Here is a 21,130-nt window from a genome sequence, read left to right as displayed (position 1 = left end):
ATATAAAATTATATTAAATTTTTTATTTTTAATAAATACAAATTAACTTTAAAAAAATATCTCATTAAGAATTTTTAAAAGTATCGCTAACTACTTTTAAAACGTAATATAAGTATATAAATTTTTTTATTAACCAAATAAAATGGCTGTGACTCTGTGAGCACTTTCCTGAAAAACTTCATGAAATCAGGCCTTAGTATTATAAGTGCAAATACTTTTATGTATTTTCAAATCATTAAAAGACACTAAAAAAATTTCAAATTAAATTATTAAGACGGTTATGATTAGAACTATACTCTTTATTAAGATGTTTGGATCATCTAAATTTGAATGAGTAATTATGCTATGAGAAATAGTGAAAGTGTAATTACTGTTAGATCATTTAAGAGTAGTAGTACTGTTCTGTGATCACTGTAATAATGATGATATAGAACATTAAAAATGTGTCCAAATTAAATTGACCTTTTTGTTTATACTCATCTTATTGCGTATTCATTTTGTTATTTCCATTAAGCGCACAAACACGATAGTTAATCATATATAGTTCTTTAACTACTATGCTGTTCAAAGAATCTTACTTTATAAAAGTGTATGAAATTTTAAAATTAAGATGTGCTTGTATAATACGTTTGGTTAAAAACGGAAAACAAAGTTAAATCTTTTCATTTTTCAATTCACAAATGTAATCTATCTCAACAAAATCTTCTTCTTAGCATAGGCAACAACTCTGTCGGTTGAGAAAATAATGATAATAATAATAATAATAGTAAAATAAATTAAACATTTTTTGTTGATTCAATCCTTTTTAATTTTTCCATGCATGGTACCGAATTATTGATTTGCATATACGTAAATTGGAATGGCATTGTAGGGACAAAGTATGCCAAATTTTCAATGGAAAATGATATGTCTGTTAAATGCATGAAAGTGGAGCCCAATTTTCATTTTCCGAAGCCACAAATGTCACAAACTATAGCGTTGCATGGTTGTTGGGAGCTGACTTTTTATCTTCATTTTTGCATAATAATTAATGAATAATATAAAGGTGTTTTTCCCTTTTCAAAATACATACCACCGTTTCTTAAATAAAAAATTTAAGCATTTTAATTAGATACTTAAATGTATAAATAAATTTAAAATACATGTACAGAGAAAAAATATCTATTCTCTTATATGAAAATTGGACTAGTCTTAAAAAATTACACGCCAAGAAAACAAAAGAAAAAGAAAAGCAATGAAATCCTTATTATAAAATTTTCACTACAAAGTACAAAGAAAAAGCACACTAAATTTGTCGCAACATAATTACGATTGCATATCGTCATTTATTTATTTAATTATTTGAAAAAGCTGTTCAAATTTTGCTAATATTCAAGAACAACAAAGATATAGAGTATTCACTTATAATTAAAAAAATAAAGAATTGAAGTATTAAAAAATTAATCATATATAATACTTTACATATTTTAATATATAATATGTGTTTTAATATACAATACTCTATATAAAAAATTAAATTTAATTGATGTACAGACGTTCAATCATACATATTGATTTTTTTAAATGATTATTTATGTGTTAAACGTTAAAAATATTTACTAACATGATAATACATCATTCAATGTATATGTGTAAAGTTTTTTTATATTATCAGTAAATTAAAAATTAATTTTAAATAATTAATTAATTTATGTGTATTTTGATGGGACATATGAATTAAGATGTAAAAGGGAAATTAATAAAGGTAATCCACTAGTGTACTTATAATAAGATAAGAGGAAGCTTGTACCCTTTAACAAAGAAAAAGAAGACAGAGAGAATAATCACCCATTAATCAATAATGTCATGTGAATATAAAATTAAATTACATGTAATCTTTTATACATATATATATTTAATGTATATTATGTATTTTAATGTAATTTTATGTATATAATTATATTAACAGTTAATATTTAGTATACATATTACATAATTATTTCACTTATAGATTTAGTGGTTATCTCTTAAATTTTTTAACCAAACGGTGAAAGTTGGATATTGTTTTTCACCTTTTTGTATACATATTACATAAATATTGTTTTTTTTTAATTCTTTTAATTGATTTTGTACATTATGTTATTATATTATATATTATTTAAGTGATACAAAAAATGAAAAAAAATCTATATAATAGAAATCACACTTTATAAGGTTAATTAAAATGAAAATATTTAAAAAAAAAAAGAGATGGAGGAAGTGTCGGCTAGGAGAAGTGTGGCTAATTCATAATTCAACAAAATTGTGAGGTTTCATTGAAAATTGAAAATTGAAAAGCAGCCCCTCATTACTTATAAATTTATAATTTCCTCCCTTCCCAATTCCCGATACTTATATATATATATATATACGCACACTAATTAGCGTCGGTGACTCGTTTTGGACTCGCTCGAACTCAGTTGTTTCCTTCCTTCCTTCCTTCATTCACGAACACACATATTTTTCGTATTTTCTGAATTTCTGATATTCCCTCATAACATAACTCTTCTCTTTCTCTCTCTATAAAAAACGAACAACACGAAGAAATTATTCAATCAATTAACAATTTCCAAATGCAAATGAAGATGAGAGAGCGGGAAATGGCGGCTTCAACCGATTCTGTTTCGGTCGACATTGATGCTTTCTCTCCTCCTCCAAAGGTATTATTATTATTTATTAATTTATTGTTATTATTCACGTTAACGTTACATTATTTACATGCTGCATTCTGTTTTCTTTACGTTAATGTTGTTGTTAAAGTGTGAGTGTTTATGTATTTCAATTATCAAGCAAGGTAATGAATTCGTATATGATTTTTCTCTTGTCGTTTTGTTTTCTTAGAAATATGTTTATGTTTTAAGATTCTACTTGTATTCAGGAGAAAAGAAAAATATTATTATTTGATCATGTAAAAGTGAACATGATATATAGAAGTTATTACAATGATTGGAATTTCTGTCTCAAAGATGATGTTCATGAGATTATAATCTTGTGCTTCACATTGTATGTTATCATATATTATCATCATTATGATGATGACGACAAATACAAGCATTTGGTTTAAGTAGTTTGGCAGTTTTTTTTTTTTAATTATAATTTAAAGTAAGGTGGAGAAATCAGTATTTTAGTTGTGGTATATAGTAAAATTTTGGATATTGAATGCTCAAATTAAAGAAAAAAAATGTTATTATTTTTTAACTTCACTTGTTGGTTAAATAAATTGATTTTCCTTGTGTTGTGGTTAAGACTTTTGTTTAGTACGGCTATAATAAAAGCTAACGAAGTTTAGTTTGATTGTTCAGTATATAATCTGAGATTGTGATGATGTAGGTGTTAAATGGTTACTTTAAATTTGGCAGACAACTTGATTAGTATTGCTATCAGATTATTAATTTGCTGGAATTTGGATATTGGTTAGACTTTAGAGATTTCTAATTTCTAAATACTTTTAAAATTTTATACGGGTGAAGACTCTTTGCGTTATCAAGCTTTGAATGGAAAAGAAAGACGTGATTTTGTTTTGAGTCTTTTCTTTTGTATTTTCTATCAATGGTAATATTGTGGCCAGAGTGAGATAATGTACTATTGAAAGTTATCTCTTCACATGCAATCTGCATTCCTTCCTTGAAAGTTTTGTACCTTCTATGTTATGAATTGCTTCTTCACATTGACTTGTATTTCGTACCTTGGAAGTTTTGTACCAAAGCATTGCGTTTTTTGCTGGAATTGCAAAACGCACTTACTATTTATTTATGGGTTGTTTTAATTTCTTATAGAATGTCCGAATAAAATGCTGACTTCAAATGCTAATTGAGAAGTGTTAAGGGAGCTTCAAAAAATGATTTTCTTTGCTGCTGACTGTTAACCAGACAGGGTATAAAACATCTATTGTTCTGCTTTCCTTGTTTTGAAAATTTAGAGGTGGTGATTTATCATGAGTTTATGGTTAACTTAATGTTCTTTTTCTTAGTAACATGCCACTGTGACGTCTGCAGGAACATATTGTAAGAACACATTATGGTTATGTCTCTGTTGCTGTATATGGAGACCCAGAGAAGCCAGCTCTTATAACATATCCTGATTTGGCTTTGAATTGTAAGTTAAATGTATCTTAGATTTTAATATTCCCTTGTACTTAACTCTATATCTTTCATTAAGCATTTCTTTTTCTTCTTTTTATTTTTTTTTTATGCTATAACATTTATAATCTGCTTAACCTGCTCCCCCAGTTTGTTTAATTTTAAAATATATACCAATATCTTTGTCAAAATTTCAAATAATTGCTATTTTTGCTCATGAAAAACATGGCTTAGTTCCTCATGAAGTTTTTCTTAAAAAGATAAGGTTTGATCTTGAAGAGATGTATGCACACAAAAGAAATCTAAAAAATGGTTTTTTGGTAGTCCAAACATTGATCACTTTCTTAACATGTCTCTTCTATTGACATTCTAATAACCTAACCTTTTGTTTTCATGCATGTGGTTTCATCAGATGTCTCCTGCTTTCAGGGGTTATTATTCTGTCCCGAAGCATCCACCCTTTTGCTCCACAATTTCTGCATATATCACATCAGTCCCCCCGGACATGAGGTCTGTAGCTTTATATCTTTAAGTCATATTGCAGTGTTACTTGATGTATATCTCCTCACTGTTATAAATTCCTTCATTGGTAATATTTTAAGTTCTTGCTTTCTTATCATCTTGTACTTTGTTCAAGAGTTGCCGCAGTTGGGAGCTCCTGAGATTGCTCCAGATTATCCAGTTCTTTCTGTTGACGACCTAGCAGATCAAATAACCGAGGTTCTCAACTTTTTTGGGTGAGTAAGTTCAAGCTTAATCTGTTATTGATCTCCATTTAATGACATAAAGGAAATTAGTTTACACCAATTTCCATTAGGCTTTGAATATTGGCAGTTGTTCGTTTTGAGAAGGCAATCTGACCCCAACATTCTTTCTGTCTGCAGTCTTAGTGCAGTAATGTGCATGGGAGTAGCTGCCGGGGCTTACATTCTTACCTTATTTGCTGTAAGTTATTATGTTGGTGCTATGCAGCCTCTCCCCTTTTTAAATTACATTAGAGTTTCAATGATGGATCGTCCAATTTTTCTGATGTTTTTATGTGTTTACTGTTTACAATAGATGAAGTATAGACAACGTGTACTTGGTTTGATACTTGTTTCACCTCTATGCAAAGAACCATCTTGGACTGAGTGGTTGTGCAACAAGGTTCTTTTTCTATACCTAAAAGGCTAAAACACTATGTTGTCTTGTAAAAATAAATGTCACTTCTTTCTTATGATTTTGGTAACATATGCAGGTCATGTCAAATTTACTCTATTTTTGTGGCATGTGCGGGGTGGCAAAGGAAATGTTGCTGAAGCGGTACTATAGCAAGGTATACTTTATGCATCCAAATTCCCTCTTTCTACTTCCATTTAGTGAGGCTGAGTTATTTGCTTTTTTATTATGGTGATAGGACATTCGAGGTGGTGCTCAATTCCCAGAGTCAGATATAGTTAAAGCTTGCCGAAGGGTTAGTGAATATTTTTTGTCGTACAACAACTCTATTATGGCTGGTTGCTGGTTACTTGAAGCTGACCACAACTCGTCTTTGTCTGATGTAATATTTTCTGCCTTCTGACAGTCACTGGACGAGATGCACAGTTTGAATGTGTGGCGGTTCCTTGAAGCTATTAATGGGTAAGATTACTTTCTCACTGCAAGATATTAATTCTTTCTAGAGTTGCAACTTCATTTGAATATAGTTGTGGTTAATCTATTTCCATCAGCAAAAATGGATACGCCTACACTTCAGTTCAGTATGTCTTCGACAGCATTGTGCTCGTTGCTCTGTGATAATCACTTTTGTCCCGCCCTTAACTTTTTGTATTGTCGTGTAACAGGAGGCCGGACTTAAGTGAAGGATTGAGAAAATTAAATTGCCGTTCACTAATTTTTGTTGGGGATATGTCTCCTTTCCACTCGGAAGCTCTCCATATTACTTCAAAGTTAGACAGGCGATTCAGTGCCCTAGTCGAGGTGTTTAATATTGCTCGACTGGATGAAATTTGAATGTGTTAACGAGCTATAGATTTGATGGCTGTTTTTTTTTTGTGTAACTACAGGTTCAAGCATGCGGGTCTATAGTGACAGAGGAGCAGCCTCATGCTATGTTAATACCAATAGAGTACTTTCTGATGGGATATGGTTTGTACAGGCAATCCAAGAGTCTCAGCCCTAGAAGTCCGTTGAGTCCATCGTGGATCTCGCCGGAGCTTTTTACGCCAGAGAGCATGGGTTTGAAATTGAAACCGATAAAGACACGAATTCCCACGTAAACCCAGTAGATGAATGAGGTTGCTTCTGATTTTTGATCTGTTTAATTGAATTCTCGGGTTAGTTGGAATATCTGATGAATGAAGTGATTCCAGATTGCTTGTAGATAAAGGTGATGATGAAAATAAGAAATCAACCACAAAAGAAATGGGAAAGAATTTGGTTGAAATCAACAGATAGTAATTCTTTGATTTGTAATCATATAGATATTTTAATTGATGATCTGAAGCCTGAATGGTAGATAAAGCTTCGGAATTGTCGTTTTTGGATTACCAAAAAGAGAAACAAAAGGATGTTGTGGTTATGATTGTAAAGCAAACATGGAGGGCAAATTGTTACTTCATGCAAATGTCTTGTTTCTGAAGTAATTTCATCATGTTGAAATAGAATAGCGTCTTTCTTAATTGAAGGTATGAACATTTATTGGAATCTTAATATGATGTATGTCAGTATGTGAAATAAAGTTCAATTGTTCATGCACATGGTTGTTAATAACAAGGGGAAAAAATACAATTTAAAAGCCAAAAATAAAAACAAAATAAAAGGGTTCGGATTGCCTGAAAATTCTTTAATGAATAAAAAGTTTAGAATGAAAATAACTTGAAAAGATACTATTTGCTTAAGTCATTTTTTTGCATCAATTATAAGTGCATGAACAGTTAAAAAACCGGTATTAACATTTGACATCGATTATACGAAAGCACATTTTTTAGAACAACTATATCTCATTATGTAATAATATACCAAACTGGTGGCGAATCATGCACTAAAAATAAAATAAAATAAAAGTTTTGGTTGATCACATTTTATTATTTATATTTTGTATTAATTTTTTATTTGACATTATATATTTTTATAGTTGTAATTTTTGTGTATTATATTTATTATTATCTTTTTATAATAGAAACTATTGATCCCATTAGGTAAAATAAATTAAATAAAAAAATTAATCATAAATAATAATAATAGTTAAAAATTATAATGTATTAAAAAAGAGTACTAAGAGTATTAAAAATATACTATATAAAAAACATATAAAAAAAAGTATATAAAAAAATTAAACATGTATAAAAAAATAATATTATAATTTAATGTCATGTCCTTTTAAGTAATTATCTATCTAAAAGTGATTTTAACTAATGTTATCCAAACAAAATTTATTTTATTAAAATCAATTTTGGTAAAGAGTTGCCAAACATAAATCATGTTGACACAAACTTACTTCTATCCAAAATCAATTCTATAAAATCACTTTTATTCAAACTCCAGATTGAACAACCACAATCCAAACACACACATTGTTCTTCAACTTCAATTCATATTAAAGTAATGATTGTTCATGCTTAGCCTGCTTCTATGGCCATCTTCCATCCCTTCTTCGATTCGACAAGCCTTTCTTCTATTCATTTCGGCATACATTTCCTCAATCATAGGTTTCCATAACCGAACACGAGCATTTATGAACCAGTTAGATACCTGATCAACCAACAACAAATTCAGTTCAAAACACAGTCATATACCAAAATGTTCCTAACTGATTTTGATACTCTGTCCATTAAAATGTTTCACCTCTTTCAACTAATCAAATGTTTCTCGGAGCGCATTAGCATTTGTCCATGATAGTAAATTAAATTATCCTAAATTTTTCGTGTCGGAATATTACTCCCCAAAAGAAGTTTCTAGTAAGAGTAAGAAATACCTGACTTCTAGTTAATCCACTTTTTACAGCAAGTAAATGCTTTTCTGCATCTCTAGGATACCTGAAATCCATCACATCAATAGATTCAACTTGGGCAAGTTCTTCAATGGAGAGAAGAATATAATGATTTATTTATTTGATTATATAGTTGAGTATGGAAACTCACGGATGGAGGAAGTTCTGGAACATCCAAGCACGAAGAACTGAGACAGATTTTTCAGGCAATCCCCTTTGAGGCCTCCAGAGCTGATCTTTTCTTTTCAACTGCTGGATAGCCCATTGCTTTTGAATGAATGAAGTATCAACTGACCATTCCTTATCTTCCGAGCACGAGTCGCCAAAATTGGACCCTGTTGCAAGAATATGATTGCTGATCCTCTCCCTCAAGTCCTTGTATAGTACAGAAATTGTTTGGAGCGCAAAGTGTGCGTGTATGCACGGATCGAGCTCTGTTGCTGCGTGTACAACAGTGTGTATCTCATCCAAACACTGACTGTATCGGCTGTCCACCTGCGAAAAATGATTAGTATCATCACTTTGGATACTTGACATGTTAGTACTTATCTAATCTAATCATAAATAATGAAAAACGGTTTCCTATTCGAATGAGCACACCTAATCCTCAAAAGATTAGTTCTTCTCACAAAATAATGCTTACAAATTAATGATTATTGGCAAAATTGTTTAACCATAAGGCCATAACAAAGTTAGTTTGTTTCTAGATTTTCAGGATTTAACACAACTTTATGTATGTATCTTCATTTCCATTTTCATAGAGTACTAAAAACTCATAAATTGAAGTTAGAATTGTTACCAGCTGTAAAAGTGTCAGCAACTGGGATTTGTTTGATTCAGCTGCATGTCTTTGCAATGGAGACTCTGCATGAGCTTCAAACATAGAAGAATTTGCATTTGAATTTGTTGCTGGTGTAGTCTTTTGTGCAAAACCTGATGTTGATTTATTTCCTCCAGCTCTATCACCAGCACCTAAATAATTCACCTCTTCTACATTCTCAATTGAATATGCTGCAATTTGAGCCAGTACCTCTTGAATTCCTACAAGGTACTTTGATCCAAGTATCACCGGCGAAAACCGGACATGTTTTTCAGAACCTAAACTCATAGACAGTTCCCTACTGCTGCAAGAACCTTTCTCCAATCCTGTCCTTGTTTCATTCATGCCACAGCTCACATCGGAGCAGCTAATCTCCGAGCACTGAGCTGCAGCCGGCGAAGTAGCAAGACTTAACGATAGCTCGTTGCTATAACTCGAAGAATTGTAAGCATGATTAGCCAAATTTGCAGCATTCAATGATGTCCATCCATTAGGATCAAGATTCCCTATGGATGCATATGGTACCAATCCACTTCCTTCAACCTCTGGTGCTTTTGGAAACTTGTTAAAGCTCCACTTACCATTACTAGGGACTTCATCGTAGCCACGATCGCCATAGAAATTCGCCGGAAAAGGGCTTGAATTTGAAGTAGTATCATGCCAATTATTGAAGACATATTGTCCTAGTGCCTCAAATGAAGGCAACAAAGTTGCTGAATTCTCTAGATTTTCTTGAAGGCCAATTCTAGCAGCAAGAATGGTTGTGAGCGGAGAAGCCAGCGCGCCGTTCGGCTGCGTTCCTCCGGCTAAATTCTCATGAAACTCGCCATTTCCGGTCGCATTTGAGGTATCTCCTACTGTAGTCTTTCCTTGTGATGAAGTAACGAATGAATTAGAATTAAGAATACTTGAAGAATTTATGAAGCTATTACCATCAACACTTCCTTGGTCTAAATCAAGCATTGGAATTCCATTTATGATGTTGTTTTGGTTATTAAGATCAAATGAATAGCACTGAAGAAGTGGCTTTGGTGTAGGATTATGCTCCATGTTCAGTGAAGAACTGTAGAAATCATTCTCCATTGACAAAATCAGCTTGGTTAATGTGAAAAGATAGAAGCTCTTGGTTCTTCAATGGATCTTTCAGAACGACATCACTTCAGAAAAATGACATGAATACCCTCTTCATAGAAGAACCATCTTATCTTGAAAGATCCATGCTACAAACAAGAAAACAAAATTTGAATAAGAAATCAAGGAATAAGTAAAAAATATATATTTTGTTTGGCAGCATGTGAACTAGTTAAGCATCATTTCAAAAAGTTCATATAATGCAAGACAGTGAAAAGTGGGAATATTGATAAAAAATAATAATAAAAAAATCCCTTATTATGCAAAAAAATTAACAAGCTATATCTATCACCTGCCAAAGCAAGTTGAAGCAAATTAAATGAGACTTAACATAACTGAAATCTTCAAGAACTTGCCCTCCAAGAACCTTAAGAAGAAAAAGAGAGAGAGAGACATGAAAAATAAGCATTGTTTGATTCAGTTCCACATAAAGTTTCAATATGGCTGTAACATCATGAACTCTTTTAAACTTAAAAAGATTATTCATAACCAAAAAGCAGCATTACAATGCTAAAGAACAACTATTAAATTTGCTTTTAAAAAATGACATATAAAGCCAACATCAAAAGGTAGCAATGTAGCATTGTTTCATTCTGCATGAACATAAATAAAGCACTATTTTTTAAAAATCCAAATATAATCCCCAAAACAAAACAAAAAAAACATATTCTCATTTTTGCAGATCCCATCAAGAGATTCATTGTATTATATATAATACACAAAAACACGACCTCTCTAATCTCCTTGAACACATAAAAAACCTCAAATACATCTCATTTTCTGTCTTATCTTCCATCACTCAAACGAATGAGTTTTTATTAAAAAAAGGGTTAACCAGTAAGTAACCTTCTCAAGATTCAAGAACACCAAAAGCAAGAAAGATAAAAACTCCTTGTTTACAGGACCAAGTAAAACAATAATAATAAGCTAAGGTACCTAAAGCACAAGCAAAATGCTCCTATGTGAGAGTGAGTGAGTGTTTCAGTGTTTGGAAATGACCGAAGAACAAGAGAGCATTAATTGAGAGAGATAGATAGATAGAGAGGCAAAGAAGAAGAACCACAGAAATGAGTAAAAACAAATAGAGAAAGAAAGAAAAAAAAGAAAAAGAAAAAGGGTAAGAGAGAACTATGGTGCAGTGTGCCACTCATTTCAGTTGCAGGCTTTAAGGGCCCCATTGTAATTTCCTCTTTCTCTTTCTATTTCTACCATCCCTTGTTATCATCTTCTGCTGCTTCATCACTGCCACCATCACCACAATCAAAATATCTGGATTCTCTCTGTTCAAACTCCTGTTCATGGCAGGCAGAGAAAGTGAGAAAGGAAAATAATAAGAAGAAAAGTTTCAAAAGAGAGGCTTCTTTTGTTGTTTGGTTTTTTAACTATTTAAAAACAAGAAGCTAACGTGACTAGAAAGGTGAAGAAAGGAGTTGTTGTTTTTATGGTTTTTAAGTCATTATGTTTTGTTTTCTCAAAGGGGTTAGAAATTGTCAAGCTTTCTCTTTGGAATGTAACAAGTAAAGGGACAAGGAAAGAAAGAGAGAGAGTGTGTGTTTAAATAGGGTTAATGTAGCTTTGTACTTTCTTGCTCATAGCCAGACACACAGAGACCAAAGAGAGAACACATTTCAATTTGGTGATGTAAGCATAAACACACTCTCATCACACAACTCAACTTCTTTATTATTTATTGCTTCTCTTCAATCCTTCACCCAACTTATGACAAATCATTTGTGTTAGACTAACTTTAGTTGGTTTATGGTTTTCCAAACTTTAATTATTTTTGAGACATTTTTTGTCACCTTTTTTTTTATATTAGGTAATAAGATTACCTTTTCTTTTAATTTGTCCCTAATAATAATGTAATTTTTTAGAAAGAAGATAAATATAGTATATTAATTGGAATTTGTCTTTTGTTTGAAAATAATTCTATCTATTCATATACTTCTTTTGTTAGTAGCTTGGGTCTTGTGAGATATATATATATTATTACTCCAAATATTAAATATGAGGGATGTTCTTGCATGGCCATATACTCTGAATACATGGCATAACTGGAAGCACTACTTTTATTTTCATTGTGGAAAGTGGGAAAAGCAACAGGGTTTATTAGGTGACCTTCATGAAATATTTTGGTGCGTTAGATTAAATAATATTTGGATTGTAAAGGAACAGTTAAAGTCAGAAAGTAGAACCAATGGAGAAATCATTATATTATTATACAACATGTTGCATTTTTTTTAACTGGGATTGAAATTTAATTTCGAGATCTTTAGATGAAACTGAAAAATTATAGCATTTGAATTATGGTTCGTTGATTATAATACGTTGCATTCTTGCGTCAAATATACTAATGTAGTACTGCATTATTCTAGTATTCATATACTTGCCTATTCTCTCTTTTATTTTTTATTTTCAAAAAATATCAATTTCAAAATGATTATATTTATTAGCATTTAATAATTAACTATGATAAAATTTGTCAATAATAATAATATTTTATATTATATCTTTTTAATAATTATAATGATTCTTTTTTATATCTCTATAAGTATTATATATAGAATGTTTTATTTATAATGCATTACATAGATCACGTTTTATCTCGAATTGTTATTATTGATTTGGATGCTAATTATATAGATGTACGAATTCAATAGAATAAAGGTATTGAATTTTATTTTGCTGAAAGATGATTAAATCTTCTTATATACCATGACAAATTTAATAGAATGTGGGTGAAGTTATCTTTTAAAAATAAGTTAAATTTATCAGTGAGGTAACTATGATTATTCTTATTTTGCCATATTATATGAATAACAAATGATAGAATATATTTAACAAGAAGATGGTATGAATTTATACAAATTTTACATATTTAATTTGGTTAAACTATTTTTATTAGTTGTCATTATAAAATTGATTCTAATGTATATGCATCTAAGATAAAAAATTAAATACCATAGATATTATTTAAATAATTTAATCCTAATATTAGGATTTAATTAGTTTATATAATTTTAAAAAAATTTAAAAGTTAATATTATTTTATTAATTAAGTCTATTTAATTTATATATGAAATATTTAATTTTTAGTTTTATTTTTTATTATTTATGAGTTTATTTTATCAGTAATATATCTAAATAATTTTGTGAAAAATGCTGCTAATATGATAGTATGTCATATAATTTTGATACACATTCAATATACCAATAATTAAAAGTTAAATCATTAAAAATAATAATTGTATTTCTTTGTCAATAATAATAAACGTATATAAAAAAAGAAAGCTATCAAATTACTACCAATATAAATAATTATTTGTTATTAAATTAGAGAATTAAATTATTATATTATTAATTAATAGTTTGTTTAATTTAAGGTACTATTTTAAGATTTTATTTTTTGATATATTAGGTATAATTTTATTTTAATGTTCTCTATTATATCATTAACTAAAATACTATTTTTTAATCTTAAAACATTATACTTATGAAAAGAACGTGTATTTTATTAAGTTAAAATGTATGTATAATGCTTTAAATTAATTAATGGACAAATTATCGAAATAAATTGTTTGGAAATCAATATTACCAAAATATAATATTTGAACAATGAAGACGTAAATGTAATTTTTATAATTCTATAAAAACTGCAAAAAAGGTATAATGGATTAGGAATTACACCTAAACTGCTACAAAGGTGTAATAGTTTACGTTAAAATAACGTGCAAGTAGAAATTGCTATATTTTGTAGTAATTTTTGAATGAGCTGAACTAAGAAAAAATCACGATACTCGTATAACGATTTCTTCACAAATGCAACATTAAAAAAATCGTGGTACCCTATAATGGTTTACAAATATTGGTTTCAAATAATTTATTTTCAAATAATATTGTTCAAATGTTGTGTAGAAATATAATTGATTATATTACTAGGAGAAACGTAATAATCTAATTTGTTACTAATTATACTAAATTTAAATTATATAAATTATACTACAATTATACATAATTATAATTATTTGTTATTAAATACAAAAATAAATTATTATATTATTAATTAATATTTTTTTAATCATAAAAATATTATAATTAAATATATAAACTTGCTTTAAGAGATAAATATATTAATTTGTTAAACAGAATTTTTAAATTAACTTTTGATAATAAAATAATATTTTTTTTCTTTGTTGGAAGTCCATGGTTAGTTTATGGTTAGTTTAGACATTTATTTTGAGATTTATTTTTGATATATTGAGTATGATTTTATTTTGTTGGTTTTTTTTTTTACTATCTATGCATCAACATTTTCGAAGCATACAACTATTAAGAAAAAAAAGAATATTTTTAATAATATTAAATATTTTCAAAATTTATTTTATACAAAATCACAAATAAATAACTTCTCGGTATGACTATAAATAATCCTTAAATAGAATGTATATTAGTTGAATTATTACAATTAAAAAAAATTTAAAACCCATNNNATGGTAATTTTTTAAAATATATTTTAGATATAAATTTAAAGAAATAAATATTTATGTGCATTACATGGGTACATATATTAGTATGTATAGATATAAAAAATTTTCTTCATTGTAATGTTTAAAAAAAAATGGACTTTGTTACATTAGTATATACTATGCTGAAGCATTGTGGATTACTGCTGAAAAAGCTTTACATTTTTATAATAGAAAAGTTTTGTTTTTATATTTATATCTTTAGCTAAATCGTTTTCTCCGAAGCATATGATGAGAAAGGAAATTGTTAACGAAGAATAATGTCTCAACATTTTTTTATTTAAAAGATAATTAAACTCAAATAATCTTATTTGAAGATTATAGTTTATTTTAGAGTAATATATATTATATGTATTATCTCTGCATTGTGTACATTACTTTTGTATATTTTTCATTTTTATTTTTTAGAGTAATTGATAAAAATTTATCTTGTATACCATAAATAAAAAATATACAAAAGATATACATATAATTTTTTTATATAACATGGTATTAAAATTTTTATAACTTAAAATATAAATAAATTATATTATTATAATTCTTATTACTCTAGTATATATTTTTTCAATCAATTATGTTAAGCATACACAAAATATCATATCAGTCACTCAATACAAAAATATGTATTTAATATCTCATAGTTATATTTATTTGATTACTGTAAATAAGTTTGATTATTAGTCTATCGCAAATTTAATTATTTTACTATTTTATGTTTGATTATTTTCGTAACTGATTATTTAATAACTATATGTATGAATCAATATGTATAAATATATAAATACATATATAATAGTTAATTTATTGATTGATTTTTAATATATTTAGTATACATTTAGTACTTTTATTTTTCAATTTGGTTACGTTTTTATGCAAATATTAAAATTATTATTCCTTAAAACCTTGTAGTATGGTATTATTATATGGCCAAGAGGCCATTGTATGAAGAAAATAAACTAAATAGAAATGTATAATACATTTTAAAAAATTAATAAAATAATATATTTTACTAGATAAACATCTAATTATCTATAAAAAGAGATCTTCATTCTCTTCAAGATTTTTTCCCTCCGCTATTATATCTATATATGTCTGACCTTCATATTTTGCATGTGTCATATTAGCTCTTCTATTTTTTATTAATTATTTTAATCATCCGAAAAGTGACATGTAATAATGAATCAAAAGTATAAGAGCAAAGAATTATTATCTTTGCATGAGAATTTCCAAGTATTTTTCTGGTTATATTCTGAATGCTGTCTCTGATATTGGTGTTTGTTAGACAAGGGAAATTACAATAACTTAGAAAGAAAGGAAAGGGAGAAAAATGATTATAATAAGGTCTATGCCTTTATAAAATCTAGTATAAAGTATTAAAAGCTTAGTCTTTATTTGGATCAGTATAGACAGAGAAGAAAGAAATGAGGAAGAAAATTGGTTGAGAAAAAAAAAATGAGAGAAGAAAAATAGTGTGCCCACATGAAAAGTTATTGTCTACTATCAAATGAAGAGAAAATGGGTAAATACTTATCATCACAGCCCTGTACCTTTATAATATTTTTGTTCTTGATAACAAACAATTAATACAAAAATTATTTTAATTTAGATAAAGTATATTTTTTGTTTTTTAAATTTGTTAGAAAATTTAAAAATATTCGTAAGTTTTAAATATATTCTTAATAGCTAAAATTTTAAAAAATTTAGAACCAATCTAACATTAATATATAACAATTATGTCTGATTTGTTTGTGTTGAAGGTAGTTATTGTGAAGTTGTTACTAAATTAATTCTAAAATTTTTGAAAAATTAACCATTAGAGATATATTTGATACAAATAAATTTTTTTAAATAAAATAAAATTTAGGAATATTTTTAAAATTTTTAACAAATTTAAAAGACAAAAAATATACTTTATCTTTTTAATTTTAATATAATTATATATTTTTTTCCTTTTCTCACTTTTTGCTTTGTTTTTCTTCATTTTCTTTGTTGTTATTTTCTTTCTATATCCAAACATTGGGTTATTGAACAATTATTTTTGTTTTGTTTACATTGGAATTCAAAAGCTCTGAAGGGGAAGGAAATCTAACGTGAAATCTAATGTTATCATATGAGTCCTTTTTTATGATGATAGAATAAATGTCACCGGTGAAAAAAAGGGGGGTAATTGTCACTAAATTCCCCACTTTCTTTTTGTGGAGAAGATCTAAGGAAACTATTATTACTTTTTTGACTTTTCCATTATCATCTCTTCCGGTTCTTTCGGTCAGTGTTGTTTGGTTGGTTGGTTCATTAAATAAAATAATGAACTGATCTTACAAGACATGAAGACAAAGATCATGATGCATATGATATGGGCCATGTATAAACCTTTTACTATGATAGGCCATTAACTGGATCAGTGTGTCAGAAAAATGCTACCCATTTCTCATAAATGACAAAACCATATCTATGATATGTGGGCCTCATGATTGAAAAAAAGATGTGGGCCTAACTTTGAGCCTTATTTTTAAGTTCTATTACTTTACATCCATTAGCATAATTAACTAATTATAAGAATGTTTAAAGTATTATGTGTATAAATATATAATGTGGATAAATTTGTGATGTTATATAATACTTAGAATTGTCTACTAAAAAAAAAAATTTTTTTTTTCGGTCTTTAAACATTTATTCGATAGACATTGTGCTCCCTAATAATTATAAAAATATAAATTGGTCCCTATCCATTTTCGTATTTGTTCAATCCATTTCCTAAAATCAGTTAACACTCATGTGTTAGGTAACGTTTCTTTCGTAATAGGAACAAATCACTCACTAAACTCTTCAATCATCTCCTTCCTTTAAAACTCTTTCTTCCTCTTCTCCTCCCTCTTCTCCACCGCCACCGCACTCATACTTCTCCCTCTCCCTCCAATCCTCTCTCTTTGCCACCGCACCGCATTTTTTTTTACTTTCTCATTTTTCTACATCATTCACCACTACCATAATCACAATAACAACATCATGAATTTCATTTATTTTAACATTCAAATTTTACTCTCTTTTTTTAATCTTTATTTTGCTGGTAATTTTTTCGAAAAATAAATAGATTTTTTCCTCCAAGTGACCAAGATATTTATTTAGTGTGATTATGTTTTTGTTTTTGAATTTTTAGATTTTTATGATAATATTATTGATGACGATAATGATTGTGATGAGCATGAAAAGAAGTGAATACTGTGATTCGATGATGATTGCTGGTGGTGATGATTTTCATGATGATTCCAGAGAGGTGAGGCGAATTGAGGGTGTTAGGTGGGGGGTGTTAGGATTTTGGAGTTGAGACAAGCAATGGAAAAGAGGGAGAAGAGGAGGGAGAGAGAGTTTCAGAAGGAGAGGGAGGAGGCGATGGCAGAGAGGGAGCGGGTAAAGCAGAGGAGAGAGATGATTAATGAACTTAGGAGGCGATTTGTCCCTATTACAAAAAAGACAAAGCCACATAGACACAGTTATCTGATACGTTAATGTTGACCTGATGTCAACTTATTTTAGGGACTGGATTGAACAAATACAAAAATAAATGAGAATCGATTTATGCTTTTATAATTGTTAGAGACGCAATGTCTATCAAATAAATGGTTAAGAATCGAAAAGGACTTTTACTAAAAAAAAATAATAATAATTCAACCTTAAATAAACTTAGCATAATCTTAAAACTCTCTGCCCTCCTCCGAACAAAGTTTTGCATAATATAAAAAAAAGTTGAGAGCTAACATTGCAGTTAATATTCAACTTAACAAAAAGAATATTCAAAATTTTTAAAATAAAAATATCTGAAACTCAATTAAAAAAATCAAAATTTAAATTCAATAAAAGTTTATTTTTTAGTAGACTTCATAATAAACTTGTTTGATAATTTGTTATAAGATTGGCAAAAATTGACTGCTATAATATTGATTCTCTAATATTGCATCTTTTCTTTAATTTATAAACGAGAATTTTATTTTGTTTGATTAATATTTAAAAGCAATAACCAAAGTACATTAGATTGGTACACCAATGTTTTGTGTGGGTGAGATAATTTTAAAAGGTAATGTAATTTTTCAGGGCATTTAATTGATTTCACATAAAATACTTCGTTGGAATAATAATTTCAAATGAACTTAGAAATTCTAAGAATTCTTTATGAGGTTATTATATATACCTAAAGTATGCATCAGAGAGAATTTTGAAATTACCTATTTCCTTCTCTTTTCAATATCCTAAAACTTCCCACCACTTGTTACTGGTTGTCACCCACCGGTATCATCTGATCTGACGGAACTCATAAATTTCGAATCAAATAATGTCAATTTTGGATATATTATTAAAGTTTTTTTTTTAAAAAATTTTAGTCTTAATAAAGAGCTTTTTTTAGTTATTTTTTTATGGTATTTTTTAGTTTGACAAATTAAGAAATAATTTATCACAAAATTTATGCTTTATTTAAAGACTTACCATATGTTAATAGGTTATTGTATGCACAAAGTGATTATTATTTGAGTGAACAAATAAATTAATGAAAAAAAGATAAATTGATCCTTGATTTTTCAATTTACGAATATTTAAGTCTCTGAAAATTTAAAAATACATTTAAATTTTTAATCTTTTTAAATTTTGGACATATCAATTTCTAAGTCTAATTTATCTAATTTTAAAAACTCTCTCATGTATACATTCATATCAACCAAGTCAATACAACAGAAGTTACGTTTGATTTTTTTTGAACCTGACACACTTAAATGATCATAAAAAATCAATATATCTAAGTTTAAAAAAATAAAAAATTTAAATATTTTTTCAAATTTTTAAAAACTTAAATACCAAATTAAAAGGATAAGGAACCATTTATCCTTTTTTCTAAACTAATTATTCAACCAAAGTTATTATTATCATTTTTTTGGGTAATGAGTTAGCTTTGTCTTAGTCTTCCTATGTAAGGCATTGTCCATCTTGGTGAAACCCAAGGAAGAATAGTTCAAGCCCATTTACAGTAGCATTTTTTGTTGGTAACTTAAAAAGAATAAAAAGTTTGGATAGTATTCCTACAATTATAAAACCTTAATTACCGATAACACGAGGCTCAATCAATAACGTGGACTTTAATTTAATCAGTCTTAAAAAAAAATAGGGAGCATAGGAGCGATGGAATATTGAATTATTAGCCTGTTACTCAGTTAGCATAGCTTGAAATCAATAAATAATTAATCATAGATACTCTCATTCACATGTTATCAAATGATGGGAAATAAATCATCTTACTTTTTCTTTAATGTTATTGCCTCACGTACATTTTCTAAAAATATTTAACAACATCAATTTGAAAAAAAAATGAAAAAAAAATTCATTCTGCAAATTATAATCACAAATCATCACAATTTTTTTTAATGTGGTCTTTGCTGTTGACTTTTGACATTTAGTGGCACAAAAAGTCTTTAACTAACTAATTAATCTAGCTCATTAACATTATCATTTTTTAGTTTGGACTATTGAATTTGAAAATACTGTGAAAAATAAAAAATAATATTAAAAAAATAAGTGAAAAAGAAAAAAAGAAAAAGGAGGGCCCCAATGGGAAAACTACTCATTAATTTAACATTTGTGTCAATAATATACTATATATTATTTGAATAAATGATTCAAATAACTAGTACTAAATTTTTATTGGGTAAACTGAAAATTTTTTTATATTAATATAAATTTTCGAATTCAAGTACTTGAAAGCCCAAAAAAGTTACAACCTAGAAGCCCATTAATTAATACTGCTATAGTACCGTGCAAATGCAAGCACATTGCATGGCACCTTTCCAAAGTGAGTGTCAAATTATTTTTTGGTGGGATCACAAATAAGTTATACCCTAGAAGCTAGAAGCCCATTAAATAATACAACTATGCTAATGCAATCACATTGCATGTCACATTTCCAAAGTGATGGTCAAATTAGTTTTTGGTGGGATCACAAATATGAAATATCTATCAATTTAATAGATCATACTCAACATTATTATTCTTCTTCCTCATCTCACACTCAATTACTTTATTGAGTGGAAAGAAGGCGAAATATAATAATATTCAACCATTCATCCCCACCCTATAAGGGTGTAATGCAAAGCAAAAACCCTATATTTCAAAATTGCAGCAATGCCAATGAAAAAAAAACCGGTGCAATATACATGTTAAAATATAAAATATATATTAAAAAATATATTAGAGAAGTGCTAGGTAAACAATAATTATCTTGAACAACATGAACAATCACCAATTAAATACAAGTACATTATACCCTAATTTAATGTTACTTATTAAATTTACTCTTTTAATCCTATTAATTCACATTATTCACAAATTATTCAAAAATATTATTAGTTACCTATACTTTTCTTATTAAAAATAAGTTAAACATCACACATATTTATATATAAATATATGCTGATTAATTTGGTAGTTAATTTTTACAATGTACATTAAAAAAAAAGCTTAGTTATGTAACCAAATTCAAGAAATGGTATAAAGCTAAGTAAAACTATATATTGCTGTTTTTTCCATGAAGAAGAATTAAAAGGGGAGA

The 21,130-nt window shown here is 28.1% G+C and overlaps 2 protein-coding genes across 6 annotated transcripts; one reads left to right on the top strand and one right to left on the bottom strand.

Moving 5' to 3' along the window:
• Positions 1-2,421: 2,421 nt before the first annotated feature.
• On the top strand, positions 2,422-6,757 carry LOC107495653 (protein NDL2). The gene is made up of 11 exons (XM_016116831.3): positions 2,422-2,678; positions 4,014-4,113; positions 4,510-4,607; positions 4,746-4,834; positions 4,982-5,042; positions 5,157-5,243; positions 5,335-5,412; positions 5,494-5,550; positions 5,662-5,717; positions 5,921-6,056; positions 6,143-6,757. The coding sequence occupies exons 1-11, from the start codon at positions 2,592-2,594 to the stop codon at positions 6,353-6,355; spliced, it is 1,062 nt and encodes a 353-aa protein (XP_015972317.1). The 5' UTR covers positions 2,422-2,591; the 3' UTR covers positions 6,356-6,757.
• Positions 6,758-7,021: 264 nt separating this feature from the next.
• On the bottom strand, positions 7,022-11,635 carry LOC107495646 (homeobox protein ATH1). Of its 5 annotated transcripts, none has more exons than XM_052262693.1 (6): positions 10,955-11,633; positions 8,867-10,385; positions 8,219-8,562; positions 8,053-8,113; positions 7,654-7,829; positions 7,022-7,159 (listed from the first exon to the last, which is right to left on the bottom strand). In XM_052262693.1, the coding sequence occupies exons 2-5, from the start codon at positions 9,968-9,970 to the stop codon at positions 7,665-7,667; spliced, it is 1,674 nt and encodes a 557-aa protein (XP_052118653.1). In that variant the 5' UTR covers positions 9,971-10,385; positions 10,955-11,633; the 3' UTR covers positions 7,022-7,159; positions 7,654-7,664. The 5 variants fall into 5 exon arrangements, with proteins under 5 accessions (XP_052118653.1, XP_020981164.1, XP_020981161.1 ...); XM_021125505.2 differs by lacking the exon at positions 7,022-7,159 and having other exon boundaries at positions 7,581-7,829; positions 8,867-9,741; positions 9,820-10,385; positions 10,955-11,635; XM_021125502.2 differs by lacking the exon at positions 7,022-7,159 and having other exon boundaries at positions 7,581-7,829; positions 8,867-10,107; positions 10,311-10,385.
• Positions 11,636-21,130: the final 9,495 nt, after the last annotated feature.

This window comes from Arachis duranensis, chromosome 6 (assembly GCF_000817695.3).
Source record: "Arachis duranensis cultivar V14167 chromosome 6, aradu.V14167.gnm2.J7QH, whole genome shotgun sequence".
Lineage (NCBI taxonomy): Eukaryota > Viridiplantae > Streptophyta > Magnoliopsida > Fabales > Fabaceae > Arachis > Arachis duranensis.
Note: the sequence above shows the minus strand (reverse complement) of the source record. Positions and strands in the feature narration are given on the sequence as shown.

What these genes read in the sequence shown, in the direction of transcription:
- LOC107495653 (XM_016116831.3), top strand. Translation starts at nt 2,592, where the DNA reads ATGCAAATGAAGATGAGAGAGCGGGAAATGGCGGCTTCAACCGATTCT. An exon ending in CTTTCTCTCCTCCTCCAAAG is followed by an intron (nt 2,679 to 4,013) that starts GTATTATTATTA and finishes TGACGTCTGCAG; the next exon opens with GAACATATTGTAAGAACACA. An exon ending in TCAGTCCCCCCGGACATGAG is followed by an intron (nt 4,608 to 4,745) that starts GTCTGTAGCTTT and finishes GAGTTGCCGCAG; the next exon opens with TTGGGAGCTCCTGAGATTGC.
- LOC107495646 (XM_052262693.1), bottom strand. Translation starts at nt 9,970, where the DNA reads ATGGAGAATGATTTCTACAGTTCTTCACTGAACATGGAGCATAATCCT. An exon ending in TGCTGACACTTTTACAGCTG is followed by an intron (nt 8,563 to 8,866) that starts GTAACAATTCTA and finishes CATTTTTCGCAG; the next exon opens with GTGGACAGCCGATACAGTCA. An exon ending in GTGGATTAACTAGAAGTCAG is followed by an intron (nt 7,830 to 8,052) that starts GTATTTCTTACT and finishes TTGGTTGATCAG; the next exon opens with GTATCTAACTGGTTCATAAA.